This window comes from Mesoplodon mirus, assembly GCF_964341445.2.
Source record: "Mesoplodon mirus genome assembly, chromosome: 9".
Lineage (NCBI taxonomy): Eukaryota > Metazoa > Chordata > Mammalia > Artiodactyla > Ziphiidae > Mesoplodon > Mesoplodon mirus.
Genome location: NC_138985.1, coordinates 80847448 through 80874930, shown reverse-complemented (window position 1 = coordinate 80874930; position 27483 = coordinate 80847448). Strand labels below are relative to the sequence as shown.

Sequence of the window (27483 nt, the reverse complement as noted above, 5' to 3'; positions counted from 1 at the left end):
AAACACCAGAATGGTTCTAAAATTAAACTAAAACACACTCCCTTTTAGAACTTTTGTTTGAAAACTTGAAGTCTCCTTCAGTACTGTTTCTATTGTTATTTTTTGTTTTCTACAAAGTTGGCTTTTTCCTTCTATCTGCTTTTTTTCTGTTTGGTTTCAGCTAGGGACAGATACTGGGCATTCTAGAGAGGAAAGGCAATATTCCAAGATTCAAAGTAAATGTAATATGTAACACAAAAAAGGGTCTGTATTATGAAGTTGTCTGAACTGAAGAATTAAATTTAAAAAAATAAAGAAAAACAACACTTGATTCCCAGAATAAAACTTCTCCTCTGTCTACTCTGGAAAACTGAGAAGTGACATGATAATTCTGTTACCATGAATGAGAATTTCAAAAGATGTAGTACTCCTATGCCCTTCCAGGTGTGGCATAGTAGTGTTCTTTCTACTTACACATTCACTACAGAAAATTGTTCATTATATGGCAAATTCATCTTGAATCCACCTGGGGGAATTTAGCGACCAGAACAAGTAAAACCTGACATTGACAGGCATTCTGAATAGCACTCAAAAGCTACTGACATTTCAGTGTATTCCCAGAGTAAAACAAAACTAAACCAAAGCTTCTTATATATTCTACAGAGCAATTTTAAGAAGAGAAAGAGAATAAAAAGAAGCCAAGTAGTGATAAAAGTGTTAACTGTAAAAAACAGTTTGGAATCATTTGGCCAGAAGAACAAGGACCACACGGCATTACCAAAGTACTACTCATTGTCCTTTACCTCCGTCTTTATCTTTTTAGTTTCACAGTCTGTTTATACTTAGAACTGTCTGACTTCTACTTAGTCACTGCTCAAGAAGATATTAAGCTTTGTTTAAATCTCTCTGAGGATGGAGTCCAAAATGTATAGGTCAATTCTTCCTTTTTAAAGATGGGATGAAAGCTGACAGTATTATTTATACCCTACTTTTAGCTCTGCATGTTAAAAGACTCATGAAAAACACTTTCAAATGAACTCTGTTGATTTACAGATTTCCAGCAGAATTATATCAGACAATTAACTGAGAGCATATTATCATAGTCATGTCCCCAAAGCACTCCAGTTTTCTCCAAAAATACTTACTTCTGATGAGTTCGTCATCCGAACAATTTCCCCAAATGGACTGGTCTTGCATCTCTCCGTGTGTGAAGCAGCTATCAGTGGCTTGAGTTATATCTCTCTCAGTATTTTCTTTATCACATTTTTCTAAATAAAAAAAAATATATATATATATTTATTATCATTAAATGTTACATATTTCTCTATTTTTTCATTTTATAGATTTTTTTCTAAATGCTTCTAAATCTGCCATAATTTAAAGAAATGGGAGCAGTATCTCTAGTAACTGTTGCATATGTTATTGACTCAATAGAAGAGCTTTACTGAGCACCTACTATATGACTAGCAGTGAAGATTTTACTGTAAAAATTATGTTAAGATTATTGTAAAGAAGTCACGGAAACAGCAAATGATCTGCCATAATAAAAAAATGTGGAACGGTTACATCAAGGATGGAAGTGAGTCCATACATGCAGAGGGCAGGGGTGGCAGGGAAAGCAGCAAAGAAGATGAGAGATTTATATGTGGGTTTATGGGTTCTCAAGGGGGAAGCCAAGAAGTAAGGAAAAGTAATGTCTTATTAGGAACATAACTCAGGCAAAAAGCAGGCTATAACATAAGGTAAAATTAACATTATAAGAGGTCTAGAGCACTAAAAAAAAGGTTCAAAGGAAGAAAAAGAAACTCATCAGTATTGAGAGCTCAATAAAGGTGTTACAGAAAATGGTGCATGTTGGATGGTCTTTAAGATCAGCAGGAATTCTCGAAGTAGAGATGGGAGAAAGGCCATTCCAGGTGGAAAAACAGCAATGGGTGAACTCAAAAAGCAGACACCTGGGCAAAAGTTCCAACTTTCTGCACTGTGAAGTACTTAAAGAGGCATATTAGAAAATAAGATGGTAAAAGTCTGAATAGGGACATGCTATGGATATTTGAATACCAAGGTGAAAAATCTGGACCTTATTTCAAAGTGAGATAAATAAGTGACAGTAGCCACTGAGTCTTTATGAATTGCCTAATCAAAGCCACACATAAGAAAGATTAATGAACTTGTACACACCAGTGGTTCTCTATCCAGACTGTACTTTAACTCACTCAGGGAACTTTTTAAAAAAGATTCCTGGGCCCCATGACCTAAAATTCTAATTTAATTTTGGGGAAGGGGGCCTAGGTGATTATACTATACTTACATCCTTGAGAATCACTGGAGTATGGATGCATCTAAGAGGGAGAGCAGAGTAAGGGAAACTAAAAGGGAAACTTAGCACAGTCCAGGTAGAAGTTGATGAGAATTTCAACAACTGGATAAAAAATGGGAAAGAAGGTAATTGTGAGAAAATAACTAGAGGATTCACAGATTATCAGAGAAGATGGGATTGGAGCTGACTGAGTTCTCTTAGTCTGGAGTTGACTGGAAAAACCTAGAGACCAGGAGAATAATTTTTAAGATATATATTTGTACATGGTAGATGTCTGGGCATCGTATTATGCAGTGGGGATACAATCAGTTACAAGACACAGCCCAGGCCTTCATGGAGTTTACAGTCTAGTGGATGAGTTTAGTGTTGAACATTTGAATCTGCAAGTCACAAATACCATATAGCGAGAAACAGTCATCTTCCTAAACCTGATTGCTGAAGACATTCAAATGAATACACTCACCAAAAGAGTGAGTATATTAAAAGAAGACTATCAAGGCGGGTCTGTACAATTAGAAAGGAGTCAGAGAAGGAAGAAAAACTAGATAATGTCAAGCCATGGAAGCAAGGAAAGGAAAGAGATTCAATCAGAAGTTGTTAGTCAACTGTATTAACATTTCCAGTGGAAGGAAAAAATTTCTGCATATGCAGAAATTTCTCATGTACCATGGGGATTTCACAATTGAAAAGTTCTGCCATAAAACACATTTCAACACATGAAAATACACGGACACTCAGGAATAAGTCCAGAGGCTAAGATTTCTGAAAAAAATAGGGTCTTCAATGCTAAGTATTTTTAGAAAGCAAAACCATATTCAGATAGCAGTAAAATATAAATTAGAAGCATGCTAAACCAATATGTTCTAGATTTATGTAACATTTACTCAGCATTATCCTAGAGAAAATGTAATCTTCCTGAGATGTGTTACTTTCAATTAAAATCTTCACTTTTTTAAACAACTCCAGAAATTTTTCCACTGCTACAGTCAACCCAAGGCCTTTCTGAAATGATCAACAGAAAAGATTTTTCTACCAACTCACTAGTACACAGGAACTCTCTCACCGCAGAGTCCTACATACTTGCTGATACTGTCATGTAGCTGACTGCCGCCAGGTGTCATGCTAGTAGGCTTGATTCAATTAGTAACTCTAATTGTAGCTGAATGAAATTAATTATATAATTTTGAGCTGTTCAAGTTTAATTCCACTAAAATTAATTCATGAAACCAGGGCATTACGAAGCATTGCTGACTAAAAGAAAATAGGTACAAATAAAGCCTCTAGACACACTTGACTCACATTTGAATCATGTCCAATATGCAAGTGCTAAAACACAGACCCTCTCAACTCTCCACTGACTAAATGAAAATGCCATGTGATCCGTACACACATAACTTAGTAGTGACCCACTACTAAGAGGAAAATAAAGTTCTTCCTGCTCTGAATACTTATTAAGAGACAGTTATCACATTTTTTTGAAGTTTCCTTATCTGTGAAATTATAGAATTAGATGATCCCAGGAGTCCTCAAGTTGAAAAGAAAAGAAAAATTATCATCCCCTGTCTCATTATATTCAAGAAATTATAAATATGTAACTACTATTAAATCACAATCATCAGTCTATCCAACTGTGCCTCCTTTGAAAACTAAATGTCTTGGATCAAAAGTTAGTCTCACCAATCACAAGAAATTGAAACTGTGATTAAAAATCTTCCAACAAACAAAAGCCCAGGACCAGATGGCTTCACAGGTGAATTCTATCAAACATTTAGAGAAGAGCTAACACCCATCCTTCTCAACCTCTTCCAAAAAATTGCAGAGGAAGGAACACTTCCAAACTCATTCTATGAGGCCACCATCACCCTGATACCAAAACCAGACAAAGATACTACAAAAAAGAAAAGTACAGACCAATATCACTGAAGAATATAGATGCAAAAATCCTCAACAAAATACTAGCAAACAGAATCCAACAACACATTAAAAGGATCATATAACATGATCAAGTGGGATTTATCCGAGGGATGCAAGGATTCTTCAATGTATGCAAATCAATCAATGTGATACACCATATTAACAAATTGAAGAAGAAAAACCATATGACCATCTCAATAGATGCAGAAAAAGCTTCTGACAATATTCAACACCCATTTATGATAACAACTCTCCAGAAAGTGGGCATAGAGGGAACCTACCTCAACATAATAAAGGCCATATATGACAAACCCACAGCCAACATCATTCTCAATGGTGAAAAACCGAAACCATTTCCTTTAATATCAGGAAAAAGACAAGGATGTCCACTCTCACCACTATTATTCAACACAATTTTGGAAGTCCTAGCCATGGCAATCAGAGAAGAAAAAGAAATAAAAGGAATCCAAATTAGAAAAGAAGAAGTAAAATTGTCACTGCTTGCAGATGACATGATACTATACATAGATAATCCTAAAGATGCCACCAGAAAACTACTAGAGCTAATCAATGAATCTGCTAAAGTTGCAGGATACAAAATTAATGCACAGAAATCTCTTGCATTCCTATACAATAATGATGAGAGATCTGAAAGAGAAACTAAGGAAACACTCCCATTTACCATTGCAACAAAAAGAATAAAATTCCTAGGAATAAACCTGCCTAGGGAGACAAAAGACCTGTATGCAGAAAACTATAAGACACTGATGAAAGAAATTAAAGATGATACAAACAGATGGAGAGATATACCATGTTCTTGGATTGGAAGAGTCAATATTGTGAAAACGACTATACTACCCAAAGGAATCTACAGATTCAATGCAATCCCTATCAAATTACCAATGGCATTTTTCACAGAACTAGAACAAAATATCTTAAAATTTGTATGGAGACACAAAAGACCCTGAATAGCCAAAGCAGTCTTGAGGGGAAAAAAACGGAGCTGGAAGAATCTGACTCCCTGACTTCAGACTATACTACAAAGCTACATAATCAAGACAATACGGTACTGGCACAAAAACAGAAATATAGACCAATGGAACAGGATACAAAGCCCAGAGATAAACCCATGCACCTATGGTCAACTAATCTATGACAACAGAGGCAAGGATATACAATGGAGAAAAGACAGTCTGTTCAATAAGTGGTGCTGGGAAACCTGGACAGCTATATGTAAAAGAATGAAATTAGAACACTCCCTGACACCATACACAAAAATAAACTCAAAATGGATTAAAGACCTAAATGTAAGACTGGACACAATAAAACTCTTAGAGGAAAACATAGGAAGAACACTCTTTGACATAAATCACAGCAAGATCTTTTTTGATCCACCTATTAGAGTAATGGAAATGAAAACAAAAATAAATAAATGGGACCTAATCAAGCTTAAAATCTTTTGCAAAGCAAAGGAAACTACAAACAAGATGAAAAGACGACCCTCAGAATGGGAGAAAATATTTGCAAACGAATCAACGGACAAAGGATTAATCTCCTAAATATATAAACAGCTCATGCAGCTCAATATTAAAAAAACAAACAACCCAATCCAAAAATGGGCAGAAGACCTAGACAGTTCTCCAAAGAAGAAATACAGACTGCCAACAAACACATGAAAAGCTGCTCAACATCCCTAATTATTAGAGAAATGCAAATCAAAACTACAATGAGGTATCACCTCACACAAGTTAGAATGGGCATCATCAGAAAATCTACAAACAACAAATGCTGGAGAGGGTGTAGAGAAAAAAAACCCCTCTTGCACTGTTGGTGGGAATGTAAACTGATACAGCCACTATGGAGAACAGTATGGAGGTTCCTTAAAAACTAAAACATAGAATTACCATATGACCCAGCAATCCCACTACTGGGCATATACCCAGAAAAAAACATAATTCAAAAAGACACATGCACCCCAATGTTCATTGCAGCACTATTTACAATAGCCAGGTCATGGAAGCAACCTAAATGCCCATCGACAGACGAATGGATAAAGAAGATGTGGTACATATGTACAATGGAATATTACTCAGCCATAAAAAGGAATGAAATTGAGTCATTTGTAGAGATGTGGGTGGATCTAGAGACTGTCCTACAGAGTGAAGTAAGTCAGAAAGAGAAAAACACATGTTGTATATTAACACATATATGTGGAACCTAGAAAAAAGGTACAGATGAACCAGTTTACAGGGCAGAAATAGCAACACAGATGCAGAGAACAAATGTATGGACATCACGGGGGGAAAGTGGTGGTGGTGGTGGTGGGATGAATTGGCAGACTGGGATTGACATATATACACTAATATGTATAAAATGGATAACTAATAAGAACCTGCTGTACAAAAAAATAAATTAAATAAAATTCAAAAAAAAAAAAAAAGTTGGTCTCAGGCTTTTGCTGTAACCCATAGAACCCAGCCCAAAGTAAGGCTCAGAAAAAACTCCAAGTTTAAATTGACTTGCTAATTCTCCACTTTTATAAACTTCTGTGACCACTTGACTGTTCTGTGATTTCCTAACATATCTATTTTTATTTTATTAACATCTCTTTAATATTTAATGGAATACCAATATGGAGGCCTCATAAATGGTGTGCGGTTATATCTAATATTGAATAAATGCAATGAGAGTGAGATTTAATTGATAGATAACTGTAAAATGGGTCCCATGATGTCCAGGTACAGAACCAATCTTACTACAACTTTCAGTAGGTTTGGGTTAGCCACTACTCATTAAGATGACAAAATAGCAGTTTCTAATAACAGATTTCTGTTATCAGTGTAGATTGTCTATCACTTCTGAATTGCAGCAGCAGAAACCATAGTCCTTATTTATTTAATTCCTTTCTGGCTTTATGAAGGTTTGTAGTTGCAATTCAACTGCTATGTGGGCCCAAAAGACATATCCCAAAAGCAATCAAGTAATTTCAATGATGCAAAAAATCAATCTGTATCTTTCTACAAGATTTCTATATACACATCCATTCTTCCTCAACTATATATATACAAGCACTCCTTCCCAACTTAGCAACTTTCTCTTAACAGGGGACCTTATCTCAATGATGCTGTTCTTCCACGCCAATGGTTCTCTACCACAGAGCACTTTAAACATAAAGATACACAAGTCCCAACGTCAGGGGTCCCAATTCAGGTGGTATGTGGGAGGGGCGTGTCATCATCATATATGGCCAGGTTTGAGGGGCACTGTGCTAGGTAAACTCTTGTGTACTACACAACTTACAGAAAACTTAGAAGAGCCCATCAAACACTGAGACACAGACCTTGCTTCTCATCCCCTTTGTCACAGTATTCCAAGTTATCAAAAAGTACAATTTTATCTAATCAGTAATTAATACAGAGGTATTTAGTTCTGTCTCTGTGTCAGGACAACTCTGAGAATACAAAACCTGAATTAGATAACACTAAACAGTCCCACTAATAGATAAACATATAAGAAATATGTTTTCAATATTAATACAAAAATTGAAGACAGTTTAAAAATAGCACTAGAGCAAAGGATAGTCATATACCACTGGCATCTGCTACCAAAAGGCTAGCTTCCCAGCATTCTATTGTGCCTCCACTGAATAGGGACAATGCAGAAGAATCTTTGGATGAGGGGAAAAAAGCTTGGTCCCTGACAACGAATCCTCTAGCTGGGGAGACCCAACATACACACAAAACAATCAAGCAACTACAAAACAGAAGGGAATGAAAATTGCCCTGGGTCATAATTCTGGCTCAAAAACTGACCAGCTTTGTGACTGGGGCTGGGTCTCATTCTCTTTATCGAGAAATGAAGGCACTGAGCTGGATGGTTGCAGAGAACTTTTTTGGCTCTAAAAATCTGTAAATCTGAGTCTGCGCAAGGGCTAAACAACAGAGCCAAAACTTCATATACACACTGTAGAGTATTTAGAATGAAGTGGAGAAAAACCTAGTAAACCCTCTGTAAAGCACTGGATTTGAGTTAATTTTCAAAGAAAATGATGAGCATGAATTACACCAAAGAGTCAAAGGAAAAAAGTAATAGTTCTAAAGGATCAATTTTTTTTTTTTTTTTTTTTTTTTTTTTTGCGGTACACGGGCCTCTCACTGTTGTGGCCTCTCCCGTTGCGGAGCACAGGCTCCGGATGCGCAGGCTCAGCGGCCATGGCTCACGGGCCCAGCCACTCCGCGGCATGTGGGATCCTCCCGGACCGGGGCACGAACCCGTGTCCCCTGTATCGGCAGGCGGACTCTCAACCACTGCGCCACCAGGGAAGCCCATAAAGGATCAATTTAACTATAATATGTCCTACTCAGAAATGACTGTCTATCTTACAGGATCAATACTCTTTATTTTTTGCTATTTTTCTAAAGAAGGGCATGATGGTGAGAAGCAATCTGTCTCCAATCTTGATTTTTCTTGCTAAAGGATAATGAGACAGATTCAGGTAAACAGAATTTCCATTTGATTTAAAACTGTATAATATTTTACCTAGTTGGCATTATCTAAATTTAAAACTTTCAGCATTTTACTTATCTCAGGCAGTTGGGGAATAAAATAGGTGAATAGTGATTAAAAAGAGAGAAAAATCTAAATGTATTAAAAATAAGTCAACTGGATAGTAATACATGTAAAATATTATATGTGCCATATAACAGCCACTCAGCTGGTATGTAGTTATTAAATAAAAAAAGAAAAGAAAAAATGTTTCCTTTTGTTGAAAGAATTAATGAATTATTATAATTACAGTATTAGCAATTTTCAAAGGACTTTAATATATAATATTTATTTGATCTTCAGAACCCATCAACCATACAATAAGGAAAACGTTAGCTCAATTTTACTGATGAGACTACAGAGTGAGTCTCAGAAATAGATATTCAATTGGAAATAGAATGATGAAATGCAGAGCTGGAAAGGATCTTGCAGCTCAGCTAATTTCATATCCTTCCCAGGACAGAAAGCCCCCTGGAATACTCAGCCTTTCTCCAAAATTCCAAGGAATGATATCCCATAAAGGAACATATTCTATTCTTCATCAGTTTGATTTAGTAGTAAGTTGTTCTTTATTTTGAGCATAAATACACCGACAGGTGATCTTTAACTAGTTCTAGTTCTGCCCACTGTAGGTAGAAATAATAAACTTACTTCTATAAGACAATCATTCAAACTATTGAAGAGGGATTTTTTTTTCCAACAGTTTGTAGTCAAGCACATTTATTCTCTCAATAGTTAAATGGTTTTAACAAATAAGAGTAACAGAAGAATTTAGTAATGTCGTATGAGGATGAAATCAGCTTGTCAAAGTTACAAATGAACTTTTTTTTTTTTTTGCGGTACGCGGGCCTCTCACCGCTGTGGCCTCTCCTGTTGCGGAGCACAGGCTCCGGACGCGCAGGCTCCGCGGCCATGGCACACGGGCCCAGCCGCCCCGCGGCATGTGGGGTCCTCCTGGACCGGGGCATGAACCCGCGCCCCCCGCATCGGCAGGCGGACTCCTAACCACTGCACCACCAGGGAAGCCCACGAATGAACTTTTAAAACATGTCCAATACTGTTCATGCCATGGTTTTCCAAGAAATAGAGACAATATTGTCACCTAAAAGTCCAGATATTTGAATCCTTCCTGATAAATAAAGACTCTCATTAGGTTCTCTGGGACAGAAATAATATCCTTAAACTGTACTTTTTACTGGAGAAATGGTTAAGAGCACAGGATCTGAAATCAGAGTGCCTGGGTCCACCACTAACTATGCGAATCCTGAGCAAATTACATAACCTTTGTCAGATTCTTAATCTTTAAAATGGGAATAACACCAGTACCTACATCAGAAGGTGGATGCGGAAATAAACGGAAACCATGCCTGGAAAGCAGAGTGGCTGGTATACAATAAGGGCTCATTCACACTTGCTATTAGTATTACATTAAGTGTCATTACAATAAGCACCTTTTTAAAACCTTAGGGATACTGTTGAGGACAGTATCTTATCTATTCAGTAATCTCCATGTAAGAAACTGTGCTAGAAATCTGTTTCCAGACTGAATATAAGGAAAACTATTCCTTCCTCTGAGAAGCTATATGTTATTTTTTTTTCCTTATGGACAATGAAAATCATATGAGGGAAAAATGTTTTCTTTTTGCCTCAACTTTGCAGACAAAACTGAGTAACCGGGTTGGACCCTACAGTTATACCTGTACATTTCTATTTTCCCTCAGGTTTGTATCTCTTGGGCTACCCATACTTCCCATTATTCTGTTTGAATCTCTTTTTAAAAATGTACTCCTATAAGTTACCTCAAATGTTCTTTTGAACTAGGCAGAGGTAAGTGTAAAATGCACGAGCCAATCATCAAGTACATTGGTCTACTTGTTATCCGTACTTTATATGCTTACTTTGCGAAGAACTAATATAAATGATGGTCCTTGGCGGATATCCTTATAAAACCTCATAAAACTTAATCAGTATACAATACACTTAGTTCTTATAGAAAGGAGCATTAGCAACTTTCTTCATGCTTAAAATTTAGGACTGTTGCATGTTAGATCTACTTCAATTAAATATTTGATTTTAATCTATGGTAAATCATTTAAGATCTACATAATACGTATATTCTTACTGCTATGCAATCTATATTCATACCTCCTTTATCTGTAAGCTTTAAACCATTTCATTTTTACTCTTCCATTCAAATACCAGCATTATCTCAGATCATCTATGTGTATTCCGGATTATGAAATCTCAAGTAATCTGAGACTAAAATGTCTGGGAAAAGTTAAAAAAAAAAAATCTGGATCTCTATTTCCCAGAGGCTAAGAACATGTGGAAATCTACAAATGTTTCCCAAATGTAACCTTTAAAAACCAAAGATAAGGCAGCTTTCAGGAAGACCTGAGGTTCTGGATTTTACTTCTTCACTGATCCAAAAAAAGAAAAACAAACAAACAAAAATCTCTCAAGCTTAATGACCTTTAAGAAACACTGCAAAACCTACCTGCTTAGCCTAATGTTCTAACACAGATTAAAATCTCATTGTCCAAAACAACATTTTAAGATAACCAAAGCATTTTTAACAGATGAATGAGCATATGCACAAAATTTCATAATTTTATAAGTTATTATATAATAAGATATACTATGTTTGTTGAATGAATTAAATGCTTAAATCAATTTAATCAACTAATCGTTATTACCATTACTTTGAAAAATAATAGCAAAATCTAAATTCACTACTTCAAAGGGCTTCTTATGCATTTAGAAGCTTATGGTGTGTTTCGATTCAAAAGAATGAGAAAAATGACATTGACTCAACTAGTTTACAGGTTGGGGGTGAGTAGAGAACAACAGGTTTTATACACAGCAAAGGGGAAAACAATTACAAACAAATTACATGAATATGCAATTGAATACAGATATGCAAATGAATAGGTGTAAAATGCAGCAGTAGTGCAAATAATCTCTCAATAATCTGGGCTCTAAATAAATGGGGGGAGAAAGAATTACACACTTTCCATTAAAAAAAAAGTAGTGGGGAGGTTAGATAAAGGCACGGTGGTGCAGGGGACCAGGACACATTATCTCAGTCGTCTTAAATGTCCTGCACCTCTTACATCTAAATCTAAAGTTCCTCACCCTAAAAATGGGTTTTCAGGATAACTGACCCCTGACTCCTGCCTTCTCAGATACAAGTTCAATTGTGTTATTTCTACCAGCAAATATACTCATATTAAAGCCAAACTCTCATAGGCTCATGGAGTTTGGAGTGACATGGGCTTATAAAGATCTCTTAGCCCAACCTGAAAACATGAATTCAGTTCAAAACAATCAACATCCAGCATCGCCAGGAATAAGCCAAGGAGAGTAGGCATGAATACTTCCAGGGATAGGGAAACAGCCTCAGAAGACAGCTTACTTCAACTTAGGATGCCTTAATTATTCAAAGACTTCTCCACAATTGTCTAAATTCTACTTATAATTTTCACTGATTCATCATATTTTGCTCTTTGCAATCAAAACCTGATCTTCCCTCTTCCATATTCTATCCACTTTTATAAGCACGATAGTCTTCTTACTCTTATCTAAAAAGCTATCATGAAAGAATTTGCCTTACTGACTGTTGAAATCCAGATACCATATCTATAGCAGTTCCCCTACTCAGCAGTCAGTTAACCCTGTTACAATATAAAAAGGAATTGAGGATATTACCTTCTTCCCCTTTTTTAAAATAAGGGTACACACCCATCTTTAGTTTTTTAGCATCATCATTATTCTAAGTGCCACAATTTTTAAAACTTTTCTGTTACCTCTCAGTTAAACTGAGTGATTTTATCAAGAACATTTTCTGCCCCAAGCTCTCTGGTTAAGGAATAAACCCTTATTTAGCACTATTACAAGAAGGAAGGCCATTGGAAGTCAAAAGTGAACCAAAGGAAGTTGTTTAATTTGTAAAGGCATTTCAAAGCTATGATTTGAGCCTGATCTTGAAATAAATGAGAGAGGATGGAGAAGAGCATTTCAAATAGTGGTGAAGCCACAAATAATAAGAGAATTTGCAGTATATTGAAATTGATTTCTTGGACTTCAGAATGACAGATATGAATTAGAAGTCAGAGGATGCTTCCTCTCTGGTAATTCTCCTAAAGGACAAAACCAGGAGCCTCTCATTTAATTCACCAACACAGCCTCTGACCTTCTGGACCATCTCTTTGGGGCACTGCCTACTTTAAATTCTCCTTTAAGACCACCAACCCATTTTGGCTTTACAACCTCTGCAATCTCATTAACTTCCACAGTTTCAGTCACCTCCAGGAGGATAACCTGTAGATCCATTACCTTCACCCTGATTCCTGCCCTGACCTGTAGATTTGGAGTTTCAACTCTACACGACTATATCTTTAGCAATTTAAACTTAACATTTCCCAAAATTCATCACCACTTCTCTTCAGTCCCCGCCTATTTCTCCAACTATAGTCTGTATATTGGTCAATGGTATCCATGGAATCACTTTTAGCTCTCTATTTTCCCCCTTATTTCCCCGGCCCCAACAATCAATTACCAGACCCTGCTAGTTACAGCACCCCAATTTCTCTTAAATCTATACTTTCTCGCCCATACCCACTACCAGGGCCTCCCATCTTTTTCTGCTCCAACCAGAAATATTTTTCTAACCCAAAGATTGAACATGCTACTCCTTGGCTCAGTAAGAATTAAATTCATTTTGCATATGGATGAAAAACTGATAGTTATTTTAACATTGTACATATTTTAAGGTTGTAAAGTCCTACATCTTTCCCATGCTCCATAATTTCACCTTGTATCTCAGTAAGAAATGAAGACTAAAACCTCTCAAAAAATTTTCCTAAAATCCTGCATGTTGCTTGGATGATGTGATGGAAAAAATAAGAACAGGATAGGCCTATATTCATAGAGACCCAGAAGATTACAGACTGATCCCCTATGAAAAAGCGTAGGAGGACCATCTCTTGGAGTAGAGAAAGTGAGGAGAGGAAGCGTGTTCCCTTGCCCTCTGCCACCTGCCTTCAGAGGGCCTGTCACCTGCTCAACCACAAGGTGCCTTATTTTTGGTGCTCAACTCTGCATAATCCAAACCAAGAAGACCTACAAACTGTGCCTTCTTCAGCTGGGGTCACTCACAGCCCAACCCAGACAAAACTGACTCGTTATTCTGAGATTTGCTCTCAACCTTAAGAAGCCAGAACTGTACCAGTAAGCTGGCAACTGCCCATAAACTCATCTGTCACATGGTACTTGTCGTAATCTTGAATTGATATTTAGACAAGGGATTACAATTTAATTTGGCACACATGTAAACATCATCCTCTCTCTCACCTAGTTTACAAATTCCTTCTGGGCAGAACTATGTGTTATACATTTTCAATCATCACGGGATTTTCTACATAGTAGGCACACAAGAAATATTTGTTGACAGGGTTTCCTGTTCAAATATGTCGATATATTTGATAAAATATATGTGCTAGCGTGAAAATGTATTTCAGACTTTATTCCTGAAACTACTTAAAAATTTGGCATAAAAGCACATGCATATGAATCATCTTACTTCAGATCATGTGGGTGTGAATCTGAAAACAGAAGTGGACTGCAAGTAGAAACCACAAACAAAATTAATGTTAAAATAACTCTGTAGTTCCTACCTAGTGAACTCTGAGCGATTAGAACCTATTAAATACAACTCAGCTTCAAAAACTTGCAGTAAAAATGCTTACCTCCTTCAGAATGCGTATGCTAATGTCAAAAGAAAATATGAAAAGTTTAAGTAACTTCAGTACAGTGTTAATGGCAAGAGGGAGAGGAGGGGGAAAAAGACAGACACAGAGAAAAAAAGGTAAAGACAGAGAGAGAAAATCATCTAAAACCCAGGACTGATTAAGATAGCAGAAAGGGCTGCAGCATCTTTTATCTGCTCCAATGAATCACCAAAGTTCAACTATCCAAACATCTAGACTCTAGCCAGCGCAGAATCAATCCCCCCTTAATAAAAATTGAGTAAAGATTTTTCGGAATAGAAACATAAAAATCACATCCCATGCCTTTATACAATAGAATAATTACATTGACTCAGAAAAACAATTTGTTTGAATTGTTTTCCTCCTCTGTTTGTTGTTGTTCTAACTAATTTTCCATTTGCAAATGGCCTAACTTTAGACTGTGACAATTTATGTGTTTCCTTTTCCCCAAAATCTTTTATTATAAAAATATAATGCTAGTAAAATAATTGCACACTTTTATTAGAACTTTCCATGAAATCACCTCACCAAGATCCAGGAAATGAGGTTCAAAGAAACAGGAAAGGCTCTTACACACCCAAAAATTCCACAGCTTCCCCAGTAGCCCTGTAAAGATCACTCAGTTATGTATATTAAATCCTTGTATGTGAACTGACCAAACAAGGCCAACAGGCATGATTCTTCCTGGCCAGAAATCATAGCCTTCTAATTGCACTGCTGGTCTCTCCAGCTCCCCATACAGCCTGGAACACAAGATCAGCTGGTACAAAGACACTCTTCCCACACATGCCTAATCCTCCTCCCTTGCCCCAGCCCCTCCACTGCTTCCATTCTGCCAACTTCCAACCCCATGCTAATACAAAAACTCCATTCTATCTGCTTCTATTCCCAAGGTCCCGAATGCTTCTTGCTGAGAAAGGCAATCAACCATGCTGACCGTGTCCACTAAAAATTCATGCCGTTCATTCTTTGTTAAGCCCTCAGTGTTACTGAGCAGTCCTTTTGTTTGCCCCAGATTGACTCCCTCTTGAATTCTTCATTCTTCCTAATCTTTTCTACACATCTCAAATTTCTTGACTCATCCTAACACCTCCCCTTGCTCTCAGCAAATGTTACATCTATTTTGCTGAGAACATCTAGGCCTTCAATAATCCTTTCTCACATGAAATTTTCTCTAGATGATCACTCATCCTTTTCTCCCATCCCCATCTCAAAGGGGAACATTCCCAACTTTCCTAAGACTGATCTCATCATCTCCTTCCTTCCTACAATTTCACTCTTTCAATTACTAACACCCACTGCAGCACGGCTCCACCCCATCCTCTTTCATCTTTTCTCTCTCTATCCCCTGGTTTTCTTTCCATGAGTGTGTGGTGGACATGCTCAAAATCCGCCCATCCAAAAGGAGCCTTCTATACTCCCTGCTTCTCCCTTAACAAACCAGAACTCTTCTCATCTTCCATGACCTCTAAACACCTGACACTTCTGTGACCAATCCTTATGGACTCTCTTTCTGTATTCTTTCCCTTCTCCTCCCAAAAGGGCAGCCGTTCTCCCAAGTCTGCCTTCAGTCCTCTCTCTCTCACTCTTGTGCCCATCCATCAGCTACTTGGTGGTGAACTCTTAGTCCGTGCACCTGACCCTCACCACTCTCCTAGTAACAAATTCTCTTTTTCAGTGGCCTACTGGCTTATCCTGGCTTAAGGATAAGTTCCATGAAACCAACATGATCAAAAGAAGACTCAACAGCTCCTCCCATGTTTCCACTCAGGCTAAAAAGCAAACCTGTGGATTACCTTAAATTTCTACCTTTCCACCTTCTCCCATATTAAATATTTTGCCCAACCACATCAATTCCATTGAACAAAATTTGGACATTGTGCCTGGCTTTAGGAGATTTGAAAATGAATAAGTAAAAATCAATGCCCTGAACAATTTCTCACAGCAAGATAGAGCTCTGTCCTACCTTTGCTATCGTTCTTAAATCCATAGTCTCAATTCTACGCCCACTGGTACAGCCCTAGGTCCTCTTATCTTTTGCCAGGCTATTATAGTAGCCTCCTGGAAAATCACTGCCTGCACTCATGCCTCTCCCTCCAAAATCATCCTTTGAACTGCCACCAGATTAATTTTCCTAAAAACACCAATTTGGTCCTATCCTTACCCTTATCAAGAACTTTCAATGGCTCTATTGCCTACAGAAAGGATAGACCAATGCCTCAGCAAGAAAATCAGGGCCCTCCTCAAAATTACTTTAGCTTATCTTTACAACTTTACCTTTTTCTCAGCTCCTTAATGCAGCTCACACAATGGTCTTAGTGAAGTCCTCCACATCCTGTAACAGTCCCTTCCAAGTTTTGCTTTTCACATCCATGTCCACAAAGGCGAGTTTGACTATGCTTCTTAGTCCAACTCAAATCAAAAGTTTTCTTTGAGGTTTTTCCAAATGCCCCAGCTAGAGATGCTTTCTCCCTCCCATGTTCTGCCATCATTTTCTTTGTGCCTCTGTTATAACCTTTCCATCTACCTTATATTATAGGTATGTGTAAACTTATTTATTCCTCCCATCACCCTGCACGTCCCAGATTTCATTCATCAATGTATTTCTCTCTGTATCTGTCATATAGCATCATATCTATCTATCTATCTAGAGGTAGATAGATATGATGGAACATTCACAGAGCACCTGAGTAAGGCAGAAATAAATGATGTGAAGACAAACAAAAAGGCTATGGTAGAGATGAAAATTGGTATTAAAAATTTATCCTCTATACAAGTATTCTGAATTATAAACACAAACATATAAATGCTTTCCCTAGTCTCATCCTCCACCCTGACCCCCAAACCGATGCTGTTCATTGCCTTTTGCTGCCATGACTCACACTTGTTCTGGACAGCAATCAAGCCCTCCATTTACCCAATCATTTATTCCACAAATATATACTAGGGCCTACTTCAAGGTAAGCAGTGCTCCCTCTCTCAAGATTTGTGCCATCATCTTGTTTCTTAACATGGTCCCCTCCAGCTCAGTTCATACCATGCTATCCCTTAGAACTTTATTCGCAGTTCTCAACTCAAACACTTCAACCTCTCCAGACACTTTTTAGTCGTACCTTTTTAAACCACTTCCTTCCTCCCTCCCCTCTTAGTTTTTTCCCAGTTACATCCTCCTCTTACGCATTTGATTCTTTTACTCAGCAGAAGGAAAATGACTATGCCTAGCTGATAAGGCTTGCACTTCTCTAACTAAACTTGTAAAATGAACATTAGTTCCTTTAGGCATAAAAAGAATTGGGAATATAAAGTCCAAGGTGCTTGAAAATGCCCCCAAATCCTCTTCCAAATCTAGACAAGTTTCCTTATAGTTTTCCAATTAAGGCTGTTCTTTCTCAAGCATCTGTATTCAAAATGTTTCACTCAATTTTGTTCTTGGTTATTTGTATGTGGTTGCCAGAATCATAAGAGTATGTTCTCTACAATTTATCATTGTAAATATATAAAATTTAATAAAATTTTCAACAATCTTTTGAGATTATGGAGGTAAACATAAGTTATCATTCTGTTTCTATGAGAAAAGATAATCCAGATTCCAAAAATCCAATTTACAAGTGAATACAGCTCACATGCAAATCAGGGACTTCTTTCCTTATTATTGCATAATGCTGGGATCCTCAGAGAGAAGTGTAGGGTGGTGGGACAAAAATGTCTACTGAGGTGGGCAGAAGAAAGTATTAAAAGATCTATTTATTTACTTATTTTTATCTCATCCTTTTAAATTTTTATTCATATATTTCTTTTCTAATATTCACAATATAACTGTACTATAGTACATATAATCTTGACAGGAAACATTTTTGAGGATGAATACTCAGGCCTAGTTTTATTAATTGGGATATGGGATAAAAATGCTGGCAAGCTCTAAGAGATGGTACACGTGGAGTGATATGATTTAAAGTTTGGAATTTGAAAAGGGGACTTTTCTCAAGATTTTTTTAAGGCTTTCTACCAAATATATATATATATATATATATATAGTATGTCTTTCTACAGATAAAAGCCTCTAAAAACAATGATTCTCAAATAGAGATAAAGAGCACCTGGAGCTTGTTAAAAATGCAGATTCTTGAGTCTTACTCTCAAGATGCTGATTCTGTAACTCTGGAGTGGAGCCAAAGATGTCAGTAGCCTTGAGAGACTAGGATAGCAAGTCAACACCATTGACATTCTGGGCCAGATAATTCTTTGTTGCGAGGCGCTGCCCTGTCCTGTGCATTGTCAGATGTTTAGCGTTATCCCTGGCCTCCACCCACTACATCCCCAGAGCAGCCACCCCCACCCCTGTTACGACCACCAAACATGTCTTGAGAGGTTGCCAAATGTCTCCTGGAAGGCACTATCGTCCCCGATCATTGAGGACCAGAGATAGAAGCTGCCCAAAGATGACACACTTTGAGAAATGCCATTCTTAATCAAAAGGATAAAACGATATGATAAAAGTTGAAGAATATGGATATTACGAGCATACGTGGTATAATTGAAATAAACAGGCTTCCCATACAATTCCTTTTTATATTGTAACAGGGTTAACTGACTGCTGAGTAGGGGAACTGCTATAGATATGGTATCTGGATTTCAACAGTCAGTAAGGCAAATTCTTTCATGATAGCTTTTTAGATAAGAGTAAGAAGACTATCGTGCTTATAAAAGTGGATAGAATATGGAAGAGGGAAGATCAGGTTTTGATTGCAAAGAGCAAAATATGATGAATCAGTGAAAATTATAAGTAGAATTTAGACAATTGTGGAGAAGTCTTTGAATAATTAAGGCATCCTAAGTTGAAGTAAGCTGTCTTCTGAGGCTGTTTCCCTATCCCTGGAAGTATTCATGCCTACTCTCCTTGGCTTATTCCTGGCGATGCTGGATGTTGATTGTTTTGAACTGAATTCATGTTTTCAGGTTGGGCTAAGAGATCTTTATAAGCCCATGTCACTCCAAACTCCATGAGCCTATGAGAGTTTGGCTTTAATATGAGTATATTTGCTGGTAGAAATAACACAATTGAACTTGTATCTGAGAAGGCAGGAGTCAGGGGTCAGTTATCCTGAAAACACATTTTTAGGGTGAGGAACTTTAGATTTAGATGTAAGAGGTGCAGGACATTTAAGACGACTGAGATAATGTGTCCTGGTCCCCTGCACCACCGTGCCTTTATCTAACCTCCCCACTACTTTTTTTTTAATGGAAAGTGTCTAATTCTTTCTCCCCCCATTTATTTAGAGCCCAGATTATTGAGAGATTATTTGCACTACTGCTGCATTTTACACCTATTCATTTGCATATCTGTATTCAATTGCATATTCATGTAATTTGTTTGTAATTGTTTTCCCCTTTGCTGTGTATAAAACCTGTTGTTCTCTACTCACCCCCAACCTGTAAACTAGTTGAGTCAATGTCATTTTTCTTGTGTAATTTTTCTTCTTGTGTAATTTCGACTTGAACATCTTCTCCCTAGCTTCTATTTTAAATTATTTTTAATTAACTTTAGTGGCGTTTTGCATCCTGCTATGAAAAGTCCGCCTAATAGTCTCAGAGGACTCTCCCAAGAGAGAAGAGTGCAGTAAATCACACATTATCACATTAAAGAATATTCCAGCACACAGTCCAACAGTCTAAATCTTGGCAAATGCAATGGGGGAGGGAGGGGGGCTGCAGGGGCCGGAACAGGCTCAAGCGATTCGCAGTATCCAAAGCTGATTATCTTCAATTCATCCATCCACAGGAAAAAAGCTGTATTCATTCTCTACTTCAACCACATTTACCACAAAACACCCTGATTTCTACTGTGTATGAGACCTTGGGCAAGTCACTTAAAGTCTCTGGGCATCCCTTCTAGAAAGTGAGCCAGTTAGACTAAGTTATTTCTGAAGATCCTTCTATTTACAAGTCACAAATATGGAAGCACTTAATCAAAAGGCTCTTTCAACCACATGGATTCTAATAACTTTTGCACAAAAAAGCAAATACCTATCAGGGTTGATAACACAATGAATTTTAAGATGCTTGATCCAAAAAAGAAAAAAATGAGAATTAGGTGAACTCCCTATACAAGATCCATTCTCTCTTAAAACAAAAATAAGTTTGGCCCAAACTGTCCTTCACCTATCGAGACACTTATACACGTACTTTGCTTGAGAAGGTAAATCAAGTCAATCTTTCAGAAGTTCATCATAAACAGGGAAATGGTTTTAAATCACAGGTTTACTTTCTATTTTCTATAATAGAGATCACAAATCAGCTGCATACAGGCCATTTCCAGCCTGCAGGTGTGGTTGTTTTGTTTGGCCTGGATAAAAAATTGAATTTAATTAGTTGCCAACTTTTAAAAAGGGAGCAATGATACATAAAACTCCATATTTCCAGTATCTCTTGAAATACCGGAAGATATTAACCCAAATGGCAACAATGAGCTGCAGCTGAGAAGTACCATCTCCTGGGCCTGAGCTCTATAGTAGTCCACAGTCCCCACTGCTCCCTACCTTCCCACACCCATTCTGGTTCCCTCTGACAGCCTGGGGCATATGAGCTTAAGTCCTTGATCTGTGACAATTTTCAGAATGCACAAATAAGATTTTTAATGCTTTCAATACGAAAATCTTTCACAACTATGAATGCTGATAAGGAGAATGTACTACACTGTAGGTGTCTAACTAACCACCTGAAAGAACGTAGAAATTCTAGATTTGATGGGGAGTTCAGACTAGAGACCCCCTAAAATTACTTTCATCTTTAACTTCCTATGCCTTTGGTTAGTAGTATAGATAGTGCATCACAACACAGTAATATATGTATAGATTATATCGTATGTCTTTATGTGATATAATATGTGTATATATATGCACATACATATTAATACACATATATATTGTACTTTGTTCGCAGGGGAAGACTTGATCTTACCCTCCCCCTTCATGAAAAGACATTTTCTGTTAACTTTCGTAGAACATTCCATTTTTCTCACTGATTTTAATATATAAAATTTTTAAATTAGGTTTCTATTAACTAAGCAGCCTTATCTTACCAGAGTACTATTCAACTATTATTCTGAAAAGATGATCAATAACCCAAGGGCAGAAGGATGAGGATGAAAGAACTCGAGCAAGAGCTTAAGAGGAGAGTGGCTCGTGGGCAAAGTTTCTTCACTAACTGTCTTTACCAATAAAACCACCCTAACCATGGCGGCTACGTCTTGAAGCTTTCTCCCTACCCACTTGCTCCAAAACTTTTTTTCTTTCAGCTCATGAAATCTGCTTGTTTGAGACACAATCTTTTAACAAGATTCTGAGGTTTTTCTTTTTTAAAAACTCAACTTTATATTACATTTACAATTAAACTGATGCCTACTTAGAGGATGTGGTGAGTCAAGGTTAAACTACTAAAAAAAAAAAATGTTGCTGAGGTTAAGTCAATTTTCAGGTAAAACATAACCCAAGAGTTTCCACACTGATAATGTGTTGTATGCAGTCCACATTCTCCTTCAGACCATTCTAGATGCTGGCTTCTTAAAGTCAGATCATGTGATACCTTACAGCATTACATCTGTACAGTGCATTATCACTGCAACTTCTACTGACTTAAAAAATGTGTATTATTAAAGTTGGACATTGTAGATATCACTAGCTCTAAATCAATTGTTTTTCTAGTGGGTTTGAGGTTGATTCTTGGCATAAGCATTTGTTAACAATAGTGATGAACACCTCAAGTGTGAACCTAAACATCCCATCAAGGAGTCGATATGACTACTGAGGGCATGCCTAATGACAAGAAAATGATTGCCTTGGCAATACAGTGTGAGGAACATGGGTTGCTTCTGGGAAAACGTGTTTACCATTCTAGTTCTGATTTTCTGATTTTCTCTGTTTAGAAAAAATGATTCACTGTTTAGAAGCAAAAAAAAACAAAAGATAAACATAATTCAATTTAACAGCCCTTGAATTCCACATTTTAATTTAGCCATGGATGTTTTCTGCTTTTACCTATTGTGGGTTCGACATTCACTTCTCCTTTTCCACTTTTTACTGCCTTAACAAAAAGAATCCCAAGAAGCTCATTACATTATTGCTAAAGGGGGCGGGGGCGGGGGGCGTGTATCAGATAGACTTAAAATCAAGAGAAAAAGTAAAATAGGTTTTGGAGCCCTGGAAAATTATTTAGTTTGTATCAGTGTCAGAACTCTTTAAATCAGAACCACCCTAAGAGGAAAATACATCAGGAGATTAAGATCCTTGCTCTCTGTCACCAGTGAAAAGTATGTTACCTTCAAGAGAAAAAAGATACTGTTTGACTTGTTAATAAGCTTATTGTGGAATTCTCCCGAGAAACAGAAGTATTTTCTTTACAGGCTGAATGTGTTTACGCTTTGGAGGAACACAAAGGGCTAATTCATTCTAGAAAAGCATTTCTTTTGAAGCCTGTGTATTTCAAAACAAAAACAGTTGTTGAAAATGTATGCATGAGCCATCCCAAAGCAATTGGTCACAGAAACCTGGATTATCAGAGTTGCAGACGAGCCCACAAGAAACAGAAAGATGAAGGGAGAGTGCAGGCTTGTTCAGAAAGCAGCGGCAGTCCTTGATCTGACGAAGGCACAGAACTGAAGAGAAGTAGTGGGGAAGTGCTTCAGAGCCCACACTGTCGGGTCTTAGGCCCTGAAATGCATATGCTTAAGAAAGCAGCGATCCTGCCATCCTGTTTCTCCGCAGCCAAAGGAAGGGGGGAGTGGAGGGACCAACGGATCCCGCCCTCTTATCCGGTTGTTGATCTAGGGCTGCAATGCTGGAGAACTTGCTTGAGTAACGCTAACTATGCAAAAGTTCACAAGGACGAGATCGGCTCGGTCCTCGCACCAAGTCCCCCCACACAGACCCCCAGCAGTCAATGTGCGAACACATTTGAAAATGCAACAATGACAAAGGAGCTTGCAACTTGCAAGCGACACTCACCCTGGGCCGCGCCGCCCAGCCGGCCACCGCCCGCCTCGGCCCCGAGCTGGGGCCCGGGAGCGGGGTCTTCACCTGCGCCGGACATGGGCCGCTTCACGGAGCCCTCGCCGCGCCTCCGCCTAGCTCGCCGCCCTGCGGGTCGGACGCACTAAGGGCTCGGAGATGTTGGGTGCAGGCAACTGACCGCTTCTGGCGGGGATTAAAAAACAAAAAAAAAAGTGTTTTGAGAGAAGAGCTCACCACCCCTGCAGGACATTCCCTCCCCCTCTGCTTCCCTCCCCCCAAACCCCACCCCGGGGAAGTTTTGACTTGAAACCCGGGAGGAAAACTGTTACCCAGCAAGTTGACAGCAGTGAGTCCTAGGGGGTCGAAGTGGGGCGGGGGTACCCAAGGGGGAGAGGCTGGGAGATCGGATTTGGGATCAGAACCCATCCTCCTCCCGCCCGGGGGACCGCCACCTACCTCGGCATCCCCCCAACTCACTCAAAGCCCCTTCCTCCTCCTCCTCTTCCGCCTCGGAAAGTTAGCGAGGCTCCGGCAGGGCCGTGGGTCGCGCTGGCCCGCCGGCGGCCACCCCTGGGTGTCCCTCCCCTCCTCCCTCCCGCTCAGCGCACACCACCGCAGTGGCGGCAACGGCGGCAGCCGCCGCTCCTCTGCTCGGCGCTCTCCGCCTCCTCTTTCCAGCCAGCTCAGCCCCGCTGGCTCCCCTCCGAGCGGGACTCTCTCCCCTCTAACTCTCTTTCCCCCTTACAGCGCGCCTATACTCCAGAAACACTTCTCCCTCTGTGGCTCCTTTTCATCATATCCGGGTCGGGGAGGCCTCGAACTCTTGGCTCTCGGCCCCGAGGCTGGGGGCGGCGCGACCCGGGCTCGGCCGCAGGCTCCCTAGCGCCCGGCTCTGTCTGGGTCAGGAGGCCAAAGCCCTACAGGGCTGGCGCTGGGGAGGACGCCGGTGGGGGGGGAAAGGAGGGAGCAGGCTCTTCCCTGGCTGCCCCAGAGTGCCCCCCACCCAGAGAGTCACCGCATCCCCTCTCCCTACTCCTCTTCCCAGCCCTGCCTCAGACCCACTGACATTCTGGGGATGCCCTGAGGAAAGTAGAAGCCTTTAGGGTGAACAATGCAAAACGAAAAAAGTATCAGACTTTCCTGGTGGAATACAGTAAGGGTGGTTTTGAAACCTTGACCCCTAGCTGAGTGTTTAATCTCTTCATCTCTGACTCTAAAGTAACCTTTATTGTGTTTTTCAGTTCTTTCTTTCTTTGTATTGGTCAAACAGGATGAGGAAACTGCAACTTCTTTTGCAGTTGCATGAAGTCCCTGGAGGCATCCAGGCAGGCAAGGGTGACACCCTTGAGGATGCACTGGCCCAGGGCCTCAGGCCCAGCCTATTACAGGCGGAATGCCTCCCCCACAGATGACTTATGTGGTGAGATAAACTTGTGGTCGGAAGTAAAAAGCTGATCAACTCTCCATTTATAAAGGAGACGATCCGATTGCAATTTAATCTGATGAGCAAAGAATAACAAGTATAAACTAATTTGCAGATGTAAAGTATTTCAGATAACTTTTGCTCTTTACTTCATTGTGAATGAAATGCAAAATTTGTAGAAAGCTAGAACAAACTCATTCTCTGACTTTCTAGGACAAAAGTAATGACAATAATGTTCTCAAAATTGGAGAAAATGTACTTTGGATACATCTTCCTTCCAGGGGTATCAATAATATCCCAGGAATTTCATATCTTCAAAAAATCAACTGGAATTGATTCCAATTGACTGAGAAGTCCTATTTCTTACCTTTAAAGAATTGGTGCAACCAAACTTACTTTCAAGTAAACCTGAAAAACACAGCCTTTGAAGTTTCTGCTGACAGTTATTCAGACCATATTCTGCCCCAAAAGACAAATGACATTTTGCCCAATGACCTGTGACTAACAAATGCCTTTTTTTTTTTTCAATTTAGAGATTTCAGGAATGGTGTGTATAAAAGTGCCTTAACTCTCTGAAAACTTGTCTGGGGGCCTGGACTATTTGGAATCTGCTTGATGAAAACAGATCAATTCTGATCTGCATTACCATTAGAGAGCAAACATTTGAGGAAGCTTCATGCCTAGATACTATTTTATCTCTATTTTATATATTGCCCTGCCTTTTTAAAAAATGTACCCTCACTAAGATGTTAAACTCCACGAATATTTAAGAAATTACAGCACTCTTCTAGAAAGTCATAGTCAGCGGTAAATATTTGTTAATTTAATTTCACACAGTACTTAATGTTGCACACACGGTCGGTGATTCAATAAATACTCCTTGAATTAAATTTAAACATCTTACTCTTTAACAGTGAAGAAATAAGATTCAAATAAAAATATTAGGAACAAATGAGGGTCTGTGTGGTAGAATCACCGAGATGGTCAAATGCTATATCTTGCTCAGCAAAACTTGGAGCAAGTTAGTCAATCTCTCTATGCCTTGGTTGCTTCATAAGTGAGAATGATAAAAGAAACTCTTCACAGGGTCCCATAAGGACTAAATAAGATAATTTTCAGAAGGACATCAGCTATGAGGAAAGGTACTCAAAAATATTTACTATTATGATTGTTCAGCAGAAGCATTTTGATGGGTAGTGTTGAACATGGCATAATGACAATATCACAAGGGCCACATCAAAATACCAGGTAACCATGCCTGGCATACATGTGCAATCTATACTTTACACAAATTATCTCAAAGACTTCTGACATCAGCCCTACCAGTACCTTGCCAGGATTACACTGCTAGGATTTATAGCTCAAGTCTGTCTGACTGAAAGCCTATCTTGTGTCTTTAGGTAAACTCAGGTCTTCCTTCTAGGAGCACCTAGAAGTCCATAAGCTTAGTATTTGATAAACCAGCAATTAAGTGTGGGATCCTAAGTGTTCCCCAGGCTGTCCATTTACCCCATCCTTTGCTGTATTTCAGTCCTTCTGACTCATCACTTAGCTCGGTTCCTGAAGAGCACTCCAGTGCCCTCATCCTCTCATTCTTTTATTCAACAAATATGTATGGAAGTGGGAGGCACTGTCATGGGTGCTGGGGATGCAGCAGTGAAGATGATCAACATGGCCACTGCCTTCATGGAACTCAGTCTAGAAGGAAATATGGACACACAACCACTTAACAACAGTCGCTGAATGGGATGGCAGGGAAAGTTCTGGAATGCCATGATAATTCTTTTTTGCAGGGAGATACAGTTTGGTCTAGGAATCAGGGAAAAGTTTCTGGAAAAAGTTATGTCTCTCCTGGAAGCAGAAGAAGAAATTGATAAGAGAAAAGACCGGTCTAGGCAGTGTGGGTGCAAGTGCAGAGGTTTGAGGGCAGCCTAGCATCAATGAAGAACTGAAAGAAGTCCAGTATAAGAGGATAACCCAATGCGAGGGGGAGAGAGATGGAAGTTGAAGAGAAGAGTAGAGGTCTTAGCAACTTTGAACAAGGAGGATATATTTTCCAAATGTCTATTTATAAAAGCCACTCTGGTATAATATGTAAAATGATTTGGAGGCACTGAGATTGGAGCTCGGAAGTCCAATTAGGAGGCAAGGGATGATGATAGAAGTGGGAATGGAGCCAAATAGGCTGAGATAAAGGATAAGGAAGCTAGAGGAATCAAGGGTGACTTCCAGTTTTCTGCATCTTGATGAATGGGGGTAATAGTACCTACAGAGATGGAAACATTCAGGAGAAGCAGGTGTGGGGAAAAGCTGCTGAGTTAGTCATGTGGATGATGTAGTGTCTGAGAAACCTGTGAAATGGCTCATTGGAACCATCCAGTAGGCTGCTGGATAGGTGTCTGGAATACAAGCACATAGATGGCATTTCCTGGCAAGGATGTCCTGAGTACCCAAGGTGGGCATGCTGTGTAAGAACAGAAGGCCTAAAACACAGCTGTGCCCTGAAACTCAAACCAAATGTGTCCTTAC

The 27483-nt window shown here is 38.9% G+C and overlaps 1 protein-coding gene across 3 annotated transcripts in view; it reads right to left on the bottom strand.

Annotated features, from left to right (window-relative positions):
• The window catches only part of MDFIC (MyoD family inhibitor domain containing), a 103485-nt gene extending 79084 nt beyond the window's left edge, over positions 1-24401 (bottom strand). The window contains exons 1-3 of one of the 3 annotated variants that reach the window (XM_082632182.1): positions 24277-24401; positions 23526-23714; positions 1125-1247 (exon numbers count right to left, since the gene is read on the bottom strand). In XM_082632182.1, coding sequence (XP_082488308.1) covers positions 1125-1247; positions 23526-23610 — 208 coding nt within the window. In that variant the 5' untranslated portion in view covers positions 23611-23714; positions 24277-24401. Of the gene's footprint in view, positions 1-1124; positions 1248-23525; positions 23715-24008; positions 24101-24141; positions 24236-24276 lie in introns of those variants that run through there. The other 2 variants (XM_082632184.1, XM_082632183.1) reach the window with 2 other exon arrangements.
• Positions 24402-27483: the final 3082 nt, after the last annotated feature.